At 35.6% G+C, this 13,575-nt stretch overlaps 2 protein-coding genes across 2 annotated transcripts; one reads left to right on the top strand and one right to left on the bottom strand.

Moving 5' to 3' along the window:
• Positions 1 to 2,680: 2,680 nt before the first annotated feature.
• LOC114761124 (uncharacterized) lies at positions 2,681 to 6,895 on the bottom strand. The gene is made up of 2 exons (XM_028950444.1): positions 6,827 to 6,895; positions 2,681 to 3,915 (listed from the first exon to the last, which is right to left on the bottom strand). Exons 1-2 carry the CDS (start codon positions 6,893 to 6,895, stop codon positions 2,836 to 2,838), a joined length of 1,149 nt encoding a protein of 382 aa, XP_028806277.1. The 3' UTR covers positions 2,681 to 2,835.
• A 2,044-nt stretch (positions 6,896 to 8,939) lies between these two features.
• LOC114761123 (uncharacterized) lies at positions 8,940 to 11,326 on the top strand. Its single transcript, XM_028950443.1, has 2 exons — positions 8,940 to 9,301; positions 9,397 to 11,326. The coding sequence occupies exons 1-2, from the start codon at positions 8,940 to 8,942 to the stop codon at positions 11,324 to 11,326; spliced, it is 2,292 nt and encodes a 763-aa protein (XP_028806276.1).
• The last annotated feature ends 2,249 nt before the right edge of the window (positions 11,327 to 13,575 follow it).

Raw genomic sequence — 13,575 nt, 5'->3', positions numbered from 1 at the left:
TATATTTTTTGTTAGTTGGAAAAGTTTGCCTCACTGACCTTGTATTGCTAGTGCTTTTAGCTTTTAGCTTTTCGTCATCTTCCAACAGATTTATACCATACAGTAGTAACTACAAGAGAATAGCTCATTAAGTTCGTTGTGATGGCTTAGACGGAAATATTAACTTGCCTTGGAAATGAGTAAGAAATATTATGACAAGACGATAATTCTGGAACTTGGTACTGCATTGGCCATGCAAAAGAAAAAGAATAAAAGAAAGAAACAATTTTTTAAAAGTAATTTTATGAAGTCGAAAATAAGTATATGAGGAGTTTTTTCAGTTTGTGTGAATTAAATGATTGGAATTTGGGAACAAGAAAAACTAAGGGTGGCCCCACATTCATCTGTAGTGAAAGGCCCAATATTCATCCGATGAAGTTTTTAAAACTCTGGCCCAATAGTATATGCTCTCTTTCCCTTTTTTTTTTCTTTTTGGTGAATCTCTCTATTCCCTTTTTATTCCACTTTTAGCCAGGACCACAGGGCAAGTGTGTGGTGTGGGTGAGTTTTCTCCCTTTTTTTTGTTTTAAAAAAAAAAGAACAATAAAATATTTCTAATTTATATCTTAATTTTTCTTTCATATTGTCATTTTTACCCTCGATCAATACTTATCATTTTCTTGACTTCATTCTAAGTTGGACCAAGTCTTTTCATTAATTGATTAGAACATCTGAAAAAAATATGAATTATTTCTAAAATTTTATGCATTGTTTTATGTTCTGAAACATCAAACATTCCAAAAGTTTGCTTAATGGAAGGAGTATATGTCTTTTGTTATCAACGGAAGGAGCGTTATGTTATTCATCCAAAGCTAAGGTTATGGCTCCAACTCCCCAAGGCAACAATTTGTTAAGTTTGACATTATAATTTTGGAAAAAAATTTATTGAAATGTCCAAATTGCAAAATTATTGCTCCACACTACTCAAGGACCTAAGTTTTAAAGCGATCTTTTTATTTTAACTACAGGCAAATAATTTTCATTTTGCAAATAAGTTACACACAACTGAAAAAAAAAAGTTGCATTCACAAAAAATAGGTTGCAATTAGGTTTTTAAACAAATTTCATATGCCCCTGCACAATAAATTTTTTGCAATGGAGGCTTTTCAGCAATTTTGTTCTATAGTGCTTAACTTATTTTTAAAATGAAATTGAGAGTGAATCTAATGTTTAAATTTTTCTACTGGCCATTGTTCTGTCTAATGAAAAGGAAGCTACTCCTCCGGTCCTTAATATATGACACAATTGTTGAGTTGGTTTTAGTCATAAATATAAGACCCATTTCTCCTATTTATCAATTTTTTCTAAATTACCTTTATGAATATTCCCTCAACCATAATCAGATAGAAGAGGAAAAAGGAGTAATGAGAAAGATGATTACGGTAATTTAGGAAAAACGTGTCACATTTCTTATAATTAATTAACTTACCTAACTTTCTTAATTTAATCAAATTAGTTAAATGGGTATTATATTAAGGATCAGAGGAGTATATTTTTTTCCCCTTGTTCACAATTCTCACCGTTTAAAATAATTCAACCAACTCATGTGAATGGATAAAGTTTGCTTTTAAATTGAAATCGTTAATTTTTCCCTGTTGCAAAAGATTCTCCTCACCTAAAGAGAATGAGTGGGTGGGGAAAATGTGCTTTCTTTTGGCCACCATTGCAACGTAAATCGCTTTCCCAAAGAAAAAACACAGACGCTAAGTCAAATTTTCTATATGTGTAAAGCAAGCAAGTGCCACTGCCAGTGAACTTGATCTTGTTTTATTATGCTTTCTGGCCAATACATGATCTGACCACAATCTTATCAACAAATTGCAACACTTGCATTCCTTACTCTTGAATCAAGTATTATCCTAATCTTATTTATAATTCTCGTATCACTAAAATTAAAAAAAATCTTAAATTTTGTTAATGTAATTTTTACTTTCTCATCCCTTTTATATATATATATAAAAGTTAATACAATTTTTGGTTTAAGTTTATCTCATTTTAGTTTTTGATCTCTAAAATTTCAAACCACAAATATTGATCCTTTAAATTTCTTTTTATTTGAAACATTGGTTTGTGTAATTTTAATGAAAATCTGAACCATTTTGTTTCTTGAGAAACCAAAACTTTAATTTGAAACTTGATGAACTAAAATCAAAATTAATACGAATTTGAGAGACAAATATTGTATGAACCCTAAAAAAATCAACATGTATAAAGCTAATTACTGATTTATAAAGATTAAAAAATTAGTTAAGTTATTATTTATTAAAAAAAATGTTAATTCCTTAAAATATAACCCAATAATTATTTGTATCGGAAACTACTTCTTAGTTAATAACTCATGATATGTTCAAGGAGAGCTTAGAAAAAGGATTATAAATTTAAACGACAAAGTAAACAAGAGAGGAAAAACTTCTCCACAAACTCTTGGCAGCTAAGATAGTATTTAATACTACCTCCAATCCAAAAATATAACAACTACAGTGTAAATTATACTAATCTTATATTTAAGTATAAAGGTAATATTCTTTAAAATTAACCTTGTAAAAAGAGTAAGAGTGTTTTCTAAAATATGCCATGTGCATGGAATGGAAAGGGTATCTGCATATACCTTTTAGAAAAATTACACCTCTGTTCATTCCCATTTCATCATCATCCACACTTTATCTTTTTTAATTCATACCTCAAACTCCACTTTACAAGGGAGGGGAACGTAAAAATAGAAACAGAAACGGAAAAGAAATATATGGAATGAGGAACATTCAGATAGCTCAAAAACGGAGATGAAAGATGAATGAATCAGAACAAGTCAAGAATCTCCAGAATAACATTGTTGCAGAGTGGACAGTGGCCTCTGCTCACCCAAAGCTCCCTCGAACACTGCCTGCAAAATGTGTGTCCACATGGTATAAACGCTGCTCCTTTGTGCCTCACCATACACACACAACAATTTTCCTGTATGCTCCATCGTTTGCTTTCTTCTTCCTCTTCTTCTTCAGCTTCTTCTTCTTCTTCCTTTTCCACCATTTTTATCCTCTGATATACTTCTTCGTCGTCATCTTCGTATCCTGTTCTGTATCGTGATGCATCAAACCCCATTTGCCTATCTGTCTCCTCCAGTAAATCCATCAGCGTCAGCGACATCCTCACCGGCTCGTCTACCCCCTGTGCCGCCACCGCCGCCGAAGATGCCGCGGCGGCTGTCTCAGCTTCTCTCGCAGACAATGCCCTCTCCTCTGATAGAATTGTTGATAGGCGGCGCGTGCCTTCACGCGCGGGATCCCAGTCGTCGCACTCGGATCCGTCGCCGTCGCTGTCTAGGCAGTCCCGGAAAGTTACCGTGCCGTCTCGACGGAAGGAATCGGAGCGCGAGGTTTGGGGCCTCGACTCGCTGGAGAAGACGTCGTTGAGGGAAGATCGAGCTCTGGCTAAGATCTGACCTGAGAAGTCAGGTGGGTTACTTGTTGACGGGGCGTCGGAGTTGTTGTTATTCCGGTTAGGGATAGAGATATCCAAGGCCGGGATGTTGATTGTGGAGAACCAAGCAGATCCGGCGCGCTTGAGCCAGAGCTTGTCTTTGAAGATTTTCCAAGATTTCTTGTCCTTCGTGTTGGAATTGTCTTCTCGAATGATGTCAGAGAGGGTTCGGCTGCCGCTGAACTGGCGGCGGCTCGACTCGGAGGCTATCTTGTGGCTTGCCATCACGGCTTCGAGGGTCGAGCCCGCAAGCGAGTCTCGGCGGCCGTCGACGGCAGACATTTGATCATAAAGAGTCATTCTCCGGCGACCTTCCATTCTCAGTTTCCCAAGAAATTGATCGGAATCTGCAGTTCCTGAGAAAATCACGGCGAGAAACCGAACTTGTAAAGTGAAGAATTCCTAAGAATTCAGCTGGTCCCGGAGAGAAATCTTGCTCGGCTTGGCGTTCACATGGAGAATTCCTCGGGAAAGTTGCAAATTTGGCAGAAGAGAAGGCAAGAAATGGAAGGTTCGGATGAGTTAATAGCAAATGCCGCAGAGATAACTAGTGAGGAGTCAACATTTTTCTCTCTTTTTTTTTTATTTTCTCGGAAAATTGTCGTTTTCCGAGAAAATAAAGCAGAAACCAGGAAAGAGAACAGAGGAAGACAGGGGAACCAAAGAAAATTGAACCCAGGCTTATCACGAAATTAAGAAGCTAACGTATATAAAACGGAAAATATTATTAAAAGCACAAAAAATTTGATTTCTTTATCTCATAGTGGGTCCCTGGAAAAGGAAAAGATCAAAAAGATTCAGAGAAGAGAGAAAGAAAGAGAAGCCTCGGATCCCTTCAGAAACAGAGGAGGCCCAGTTTTATGAGAGACAACAAGCACAGCTTTGAGGCTCTGATTGATTTTTCAATTTCATAAATTTTTTTAAAACCCAAAAAGACTTTAAGAAAATAGAATAAATTTTCTGGGAAAGGAAAAGAGAAATTATGAATTGGGGGGCTCACCAGGATGATGATGATAAAAAGAGGATAGAGAAAGATGCTGTGTTGTTGATATGTGCTTCTGGATTTGTCAGCATGTGCTCTCCAATCAATTCCCCTTCATAGATGCTATTGATGAGTGGTAGGTAAAGGGGAAGAGATGGAGAGAGGGATTCAGAAGTGAGCAATAGAATTTATTTAATTTAAATCATATATAGTTTAATTTTAGATGAATTTCTTCTTCTTTTTTAGTCAATCTTTAAAATTGAATATCATTTTATAAATAGATAACATCCCAAAACTAATGAAAAAGATTGGATGTTTATGGATTTTGGTTTGAATGGCAACGAATTTTATGGTGCAACACACAACCCTGTTTCTTACTTTCTTCCATGCTTGCAGCCAGAATTATGTTGACTCTGTGAGAGTGGTAAGATAATTAATTTTTTCTTGATTGACAATAATTGAAGTCGTGGTTTTTTAAAAAAGTAAATCGTGATTTTAATAATAATTTTCAACCTAAAATCAATTCTGCATTGTAAAAACACACTAAATTGGATATTATAAAAGGAATTAATTTCTTATAACTTAGTCAATCAAGGTCTGAATCCCTTTAGAAAGAAGTGCTCACATTCAATATCTGATAATGTTTCGAACACACTTCCAATAAAAAGTTACATTTACGTAAATAATTAATCATCATTCATTATGTAATGATTTATCTTGTTTATCTATGTAGAATTGAATTGTTTGAGATGCAAGCAAGAGGAAAGAAAACTCATGAAAGTGAAAGTGTAGATGAATCCCATGTGAAAACTTATCTCCAATAATTGTATATTCAACTTAGAAGTCTCTGGCAAAAAAAAGAAAGAATAAAGACTTAGAACTCATCAAGCTAGTTGATCAATCTCCTGGTATGCTCCTTGTGGATCAAGGTCAGATTCATGGTTGCAATGCCAAATTTGCAGTCCTGAGAAATGCATTTAGGTAAAAAGATCAGAGAAGGAGAAAAACAGGATCTTTCATGATTGGATTTGACATCCAGAGGCAGCATAATAAGTAGGTTAGTTGAATGTTGTACAAAATGATTCTACTTAGGACATGTTCAATTGATTGATAAAACTAATAATTAATATTCAATATATAAATATAATGTAATATACAAATTTCTTAGGAAAGCAAGCTGTTCATAAATCTTGAAAAGTTTGATTCAATCTCATATCCGTCTAATATGTTTACTTTTCAACCTTCTTTGTATTTTTCTGATATTTTTCTGATAAGACCGTATGTAATTTTGTTATTTTTCTAATATTCCTTCACAGTTTAATAACATTTAGAATTTAGAAGTTACTAGTATAATTTTTTATGAGGAGAAAAAGTCAATTTTAAGAAGTTGGATGGATTGAACATATTTGGCCAAACTTGATGCAGGACTACAAATGGGTCATCCTTTCATTAGAATGATTAAAGTTAGAAAATAAACTATTTTCCCTCCTCTCCAAAATAAAAAGCTAATTGAAGGGTTTATTCTAATCTTAAGTATAAAATTATAATTCATTTTGCCTATTAAATTTATAATTTTTTTAAGTCTTCCCTGTTGATTGTATATACTTCCTTCAGTCCTATATATATATAAACTTCACTTTTAGATATGGATTTGATCCAAAATGTAAGTTTTATTTTTTGGTTTGTCTAAGTATTTATTACTTTTCTTTTTATTTTGCCCTTATTTGACTGATTTAGTACTCTCTCACACGTTAATATTACTCCCATGTGTTCTCCTTCATCATTTTTTAATTTATTGACTCTCATTTACCCTCTTAATAAATAAGAGCAAATTTGAGGGGAAAAAAAGATATATTTCTTACCTATTTATTATTTTTAACTAACTTTAACTGCTAATTCGTTAAATGTAATTCGATTATTTGAAACTTATATACAAGACCGGAGGTAGTATGAAAGGAAGATTTCATTAATGAGGGTAATAACAATAAAGAAGTGTTAAGAAAACCAGTATATATTTATTACAGATAATTAACTTAACTATTTATTTCTTACATTTAATACCTGAGTGATTATTTACTCCATTTGGTTCTTATTATCAGGACTTCCTGTATATTTCATACTACAAAATATTTTATTTAGAGTATTAGTATTTTTTAACGTAGCACTCCCAACTAACTATAAATTTATTTAATTAACTAACCAAACTTCTTTCAGCATGACTTTTGTTAAAATTAATTTTGAGATTTTATGTGAACTAATTAATTAGAGTCTATAAAAAGAATCAGAGAAGTATAATTTATTAATAACACAATAACTTCTTACTAACATTACATACAAGTGAGTACTTAGGACTTCTCCTCTGAATTCTGATCTCTCCATATCCATCACTGCCAGAGGCATGTTTAAATGTTATCCATAAACAAAAATCCTTGTCTTAAAATTCAGGAGAAAACGTAATATGAAGATAAATGATAAATGAATGAAATAAAACGGTAATGAAGAAGAGAATAGTAAGTCATGGGTCCCTCTGCTGCCTTGGGCGGGAGGCCGAAAAGGGTACTCTTTACCACGCTAATTTTTCAAGGTTAGCAAGTGAAGGGTGGAAGTCATAATTAAAAATCTTATAGGGGTAAGGGTTGTATATTGGGAAAATGACAATAAAATACCACTTGAATTCTAAAAAGACAAATAAGGGACCTGAATAAGCAAAATGACAAATAGGGCACTGGGTACCAATTTGGAATTCATATTTTTGACGAAAAGACCGAAATGCCCTTATCAGTGAGGTAAAATGAAGTGAAACTGAAATGAAAATAAAGATGGAGCACCGGTTGAGCACATGAAGAAGGAAAAAGAAACGCTAGAAGAACACATCAGAGCTGAAAAGAGGTGAGTTTAAGTCGGTAGTCTTTGGAAATGGTATAATCTTACTCCTTCGCATCATCATTTTTTTGGGATTGCTGATTTAATAGATTTTGGTTGTGGGCAAGAGGGTTTGTAGCAAGAGAGAGAGTAAACATGTCGCATTAACTGATGGTGGGGTTTGGGTAGTTCCTTTTTGTGTCTGCTTTATGTAGTACTGGGAAAATGGGCCGGCCCGTTACGGGCTCGGGCTTAAACGGGCCGGCCCGTTTAAGCCTGAGTTCCAAAAATAAGTCATTTTTTAAAGCCCAGCCCGTGAGATGACGGGCTCGGGCTAGCCCGCGGGCTTTTGGCCTTTTTAACTAAAATGAAATTTTTTTTTTTATTTTTTTTGTATATTTTATCAAAATAATAAAAATGAAACAATAAAATTACTAATAAAAGGTATAAATATAAATAAAATTGAGTTACAAATATAAATATTATCATGTCTAAACATATATTACAGTGTAATAAAGTCTATTGAATAAACAAACTAAATAGAGGACAGACATAAACAACTAAATAAGTATTAAGTTCAATAGATAATTACAATGCGGATGATCTAGTTTGATTATAAATAATTAACAAAAAATTTTAACTAACAAACATAGTATACATGAAGAATAATCATTTGTCATATCGACAAAAAAGAAAAGAGTCCATCATCCTTAGTTCTAAATTTGTTTCTACTATAAAAATGATATAGATCTTTATTTTAGTTTAAAAGATTTTTGATCAATTATATTTCAAGTATAAAAATATGGGAGAATGACAAATAAAGACTGTAAAAATTACACTTACAGTATTTTAATAGGTTTTGACAACTTATTTAACAATATATTTTTGTGAATATACCTAGTTTTAAATTTTGCAATTTTCATATTTTTTTAGTTATTTTTCGCACAACTATAGTGATTCTTTTTTTCTTTTTATGAATGCTATCTATGTAAGCTGCCAAGATAAGTAAAACTAAGAGTATGATATGTTTAAAATGTTAGGATTTTCTTTTTTAAGTTAAGAAAAAAAAGACAGAAATTAAAAAAAATTGGCGGGCCTAAACGGGCCGGCCCGTAGCCCTACAGGGCCGGCCCGTTTATTTTTCAGCCCTACAGAGCTGGCCCTTTTAAGCCCGACTTCCCTTTAATGCTCCAAAATACAAGCCCGGCCCTTGACTTAAACGGACTTAAACGGGCCGGCCCAACGGGCTCGGCCCGTTTTCCCGGCTCTAGCTTTATGACGCAATGGTGGGGACGGGTGTGCTAGAGATGAGGTTTTATACTTTATATTGACTATTTCGAATGACGTAGCGGAAATCAAGAAAGGTGGCAAGCAATTACGTAGGCGTGAAGTTTGCGTTCAAGTAGTGAACGTTGTTAAAATCAATAATGGAGTTGTGAAACCCTATAATAAAGTTGTGAATAGAAGAAAAGTTTCTCTCTTTGTGTGTGTTTTGGGTGTCACGTACGTTGATGGAAACTAATTGGCGGAGACGTTAATTTTTTTATATTTAATGTTGTTTGCTGCAGGTTAGCAAGTGGTGATGTCTTGTAACATTGTATCAACATCTTCAAAAAGACTTGCTTGTTATTTTCACGTAGATGGGAAGTTTGTGGAAAATGACAATGGCGAAGTTAAATACTGTGGTGGGACTGTCAGAGTAAGAGTAATAAATGAGGGTACAAAACTTGAAGATTTGAGGGCAATGATAGGCGAATGGTTCAGCATGGATTGTCATGGCTGTGATATTAAATACACTTTGAGTTTTGATGAGAGGGTATTGGTAGATCTTATAGATGATGGTGAAGTTGATAATCTATTTGAATATAATGACCGTAATGCACATATTTATATAGCACATAAAGGTAATGACAATGTGGAGGAAGGAATGGGTTATCCAGAAATGTAAGTGAGAAAATTTTTTTTGGTGGTTATGAAAGTTGATAATTGTTGTAATATTGTAGTAAAACTCTTAACAACAGTGGTAATTATAAATGCAGGATCTCAAGAATGGTAGGACTGTCAGAACAGAGTGATGAGCCTACGTTGGAGGGAAATGCTTTGGAAAGTACAAGTTCTGGAGGCAGTGAAAGACCTAATGTAAGCCTACCATACGGAGTAGTGAGTGCACCTACACCTTTGCCGGAGATGAATTCTTTGAAATGGAAGGAATTGTTGTTAGGACGGAACCAAACTTTTGCAAATGCAGAAGATTTCAAGAAGAAAGTACATAAGTTCAGTATTGCAAACAAGTTTGAGTACAAGTATGTGAAAAATTGTAGGGAAAAAATGTATGTGAAATGTAGTGTTGAAGGTTGTCCGTGGAGGATAAGTGCAAGAGTGGGTAGAAAGAGTACTCCCTTTTTACGTGTGGCAACATTCATAAATGAGCATGTCCATAATGCACAAGACAATCTTCGTGTGGAACATTGTGGTTCAGCTAGCTTGACAGCATCAATCATCACAGATGAGGTAAATGATCACATAGACAGGCGTTCAAATGATATAAGGAAGACTTTAGAAAGAGATTATGGTATGAAGTTGACATATAAACAAGCATACAGGGCGAAGCAAAAAGCTTTAGAGGACATACATGGCAAGCCTGACCAGTCTTATATGCTTATTCCGTGGATATGTGAACGGTTGAAGGAAACAGATAACAAAACTGTGGCCAAATGGGTGGGTAATACTAATAACACATTTGAGCGTGCATTCATAGCATATGGGTGTTGTATAGAAGGCTTTATAGCTGGTGCTAGACATGTACTGTACATTGATGGATGTCATTTAAGTGGACCGTATAAGGGGACGTTACTGTCGGCGTCTGCTTATGATGCTGACAACGAATTGTTACCTTTTGCGATTGCTATTGTAAAGGGAGAGACACTTGAGGATTGGATATGGTTCTTATATATGATTAAGGAGATAGTTGGCTCGATGGAATTGACAATTGTGTCAGATCGACACAATGCAATAATAGGTGCCGTGCAAGCAATATTTGGTGGTGAGAGGCATGCATACTGTTACAAACATGTTAAGGAAAACTTCAGTGCACAAATGATTAAATTAAATAGAGGAAAGAGGAAGACTAGTGGGAAAGCAAGGGAGGAGGGACTGCAATACCTGGATGCCATTGCATATGCAAGGCTTGACACCGAGTTTGATGGTGCAATGGATAACATGAGAAAGTTCAATCCACAATTATTTGAGTGGCTTCTTAATCATGGTGATGTTGAAAGGTGGGCCTTAAGTAAATTCCCATTTAAACGGTGGGATAACATCACAACAAACCTTGCTGAGTCATTCAATGCTTGGATGTTGAAAGAGAGACGATATAATGTTGCCCAACTTATACATGAGCATCGTGAGAAAGTGGCAAAGAAGATGTATGCAGCAAGCATAGCAATGAGTAATTGGAAAAATGGTGTAGGCCCAAACATAGATGCAAAATTGGTGGACAATGTTGCTAGATCAGCATGCATGCTGAGTGTACCTTATGGAGGAGGTAGGGTGTATGTCCATACAGCAAAAGGAGCTGTACATGTTGATCTTGGTCTAGGCGAATGCACCTATGCAGCTTGGCAAATGTCAGGCATTCCATGTCCCCATGCCTGTGCAGCTATTAAGGCTGTGAATTGCAATGTCTATGATTTTGTTGATGAATGCTACAAGATTACATCACAACAAAAGATTTATGGCAGGAGTATGATTCCAGTGGCGACAGTAGACATGCCAAATCCTAACAATTACTGGGTGGAAAATATAGGAAGTCAAATGTTCTTGGCACCGCCTTTGACTAATCGACCACCAGGAAGGCCTAAAATAAAAAGACGAGAGTCACAGTTCCAGAATAGGAAGATCTACCATTGTAGCACATGCAAACAAGTTGGGCATACAAGAAGAACGTGCAAGAATCCAAACCCAAGTTGAACTTAGATGTCAATAGATATGGTGATTTTTTGGTGTAAATAGTGTTGCGTGAATGGTAAATCCCATTGCATGTGTAGTGTAGTTAGTATGAAAGTTATGGTTCAATGTTTACCGTGCTGTACTTGAGGTGCAGACATTTGAATATATGTAATGCATCTGTTGTCATATTGCTGCTGGTTTTTGGTAAATACTGTTGCGTGAATGGTAAATCCCATTGCACGTGTAGTTAGTATGAAAGTTAATGGTTCAATCATGTCATAAATACTGTATCTGCTGTCATATTGCTACTGTTTTTTGATAAATAGTGTTGCATGAATGGTAAATCCCATTGCACGTGTAGTGTAGTTAGTATGAAAGTTATGGTTCAATGTTTACCGTGCTGTACTTGAGGTGCAGTCATTTGAATATATGCAATGCATCTGCTGTCATATTGCTGCTGGTTTTTGGTAAATACTGTTGCGTGAATGGTAAATCCCATTGCACGTGTAGTTAGTGTAGCTAGTATGAAAGTAAACGGTTCATGTTTATCGTGATGTACTTGAGGTGCAGTGATTTGAATATATGTAATGTATCTGCTGTCATATTGCATCATTGTATTGTTCATGGCAGAAAATCTGCCCAGCCCGGCAAGAGGGTGCAAAACCCAGTATAAAAGTAGTAAATACCACTGAAAGAGTTGTAAATCCCTCCATGTGTTTTGCAAAATTCACCTCCGAGTTGTATGGTTTTGAGACCAAAGTTGCGTAGGCCAATTTTTTTGGGATGCAAAACCCACTGTAAAAGTAGTAAATCTCAGTTGGAGAGTTGTAAATCCCTCCATGTGTTTTGCAAAATTCACCTCCGACGTTTACCGTTTTGAGACCAAAGTTGCGCAGGCCAATTTTTTTGGGATGCAAAACCCACTGTAAAATTAGTAAATCTCAGTTGGAGAGTTGTAAATCCTTCCGTGTGTTTTGCAAAATTCACCTCCGACCTTTACCGTTTTGAGACCAAAGTTGCGCAGGCCAATTTTTTTAGGGATGCAAAACCCACTGTAAAAGTAGTAAATCTCAGTTGGAGAGTTATAAATCCCTCCGTGTGTTTTGCAAAATTCACCTCCGACCTTTACCGTTTTGAGACCAAAGTTGCGCAGGCCAATTTTTTTAGGGATGCAAAACCCACTGTAAAAGTAGCAAATCTCAGTTGGAGAGTTGTAAATCCCTCCGTGTGTTTTGCAAAATTCACCTCTGACTTTTACCGTTTTGAGACCAAAGTTGCGCAGGCCAATTTTTTTGGGATGCAAAACCCACTGTAAAATTAGTAAATCTCAGTTAGAGAGTTGTAAATCCCTCCGTGTGTTTTGCAAAATTCACCTCCGACCTTTACCGTTTTGAGACCAAAGTTGCGCAGGCCAATTTTTTTAGGGATGCAAAACTCACTGTAAAAGTAGCAAATCTCAGTTGGAGAGTTGTAAATCCCTCCGTGTGTTTTGCAAAATTCACCTCCGACTTTTACCGTTTTGAGACCAAAGTTGCGCAGGCCAATTTTTTTGGGATGCAAAACCCACTGTAAAATTAGTAAATCTCAGTTAGAGAGTTGTAAATCCCTCCGTGTGTTTTGCAAAATTCACCTCCGACCTTTACCGTTTTGAGACCAAAGTTGCGCAGGCCAATTTTTTTAGGGATGCAAAACCCACTGTAAAAGTAGTAAATCTTAGTTGGAGAGTTGTAAATCCCTCCGTGTGTTTTGCAAAATTCACCTCCGACCTTTACCGTTTTGAGACCAAAGTTGCGCAGGCCAATTTTTTTGGGATGCAAAACCCACTGTAAAATTAGTAAATCTCAGTTGGAGAGTTGTAAATCCCTCCGTGTGTTTTGCAAAATTCACCTCCGACCTTTACCGTTTTGAGACCAAAGTTGCGCAGGCTAATTTTTTTAGGGATGCAAAACCCACTGTAAAAGTAGTAAATCTTAGTTGGAGAGTTGTAAATCCCTCCGTGTGTTTTGCAAAATTCACCTCCGACCTTTACCGTTTTGAGACCAAAGTTGCACAGGCCAATTTTTTTAGGGATGCAAAACCCACTGTAAAAGTAGTAAATCTCAGTTGGAGAGTTGTAAATCCCTCCGTGTGTTTTGCAAAATTCACCTCCGACTTTTACCGTTTTAGGACGAAGTAGCACAGCCCAATAAACATACGGTTGGAAAACCCACTGAACAAGTAGTAACACTCACTGTAAAAGTTGTTATTCCCACTATGTGTTTTGTCAAACT

The sequence above is a fragment of the Neltuma alba genome, unplaced genomic scaffold (genome assembly GCF_004799145.2).
Source record: "Neltuma alba isolate B1F8T4 unplaced genomic scaffold, ASM479914v2 tig00011084_pilon, whole genome shotgun sequence".
NCBI classification, from domain to species: Eukaryota; Viridiplantae; Streptophyta; class Magnoliopsida; order Fabales; family Fabaceae; genus Neltuma; species Neltuma alba.
The sequence above is the reverse complement of the archived record's forward strand: the minus strand, read 5'-3'. Positions and strand labels throughout refer to the sequence as shown.

Coding starts and splice junctions, on each gene's coding strand:
- LOC114761124 (XM_028950444.1), bottom strand. CDS start 6,895: ATGCCTCTGGCAGTGATGGATATGGAGAGATCAGAATTCAGAGGAGAA. Junction 3,916..6,826: donor TCCTAAGTACTCACTTGTAT/GTAATGTTAGTA, acceptor CTGAATTCTTAG/GAATTCTTCACTTTACAAGT.
- LOC114761123 (XM_028950443.1), top strand. CDS start 8,940: ATGTCTTGTAACATTGTATCAACATCTTCAAAAAGACTTGCTTGTTAT. Junction 9,302..9,396: donor GGAATGGGTTATCCAGAAAT/GTAAGTGAGAAA, acceptor TTATAAATGCAG/GATCTCAAGAATGGTAGGAC.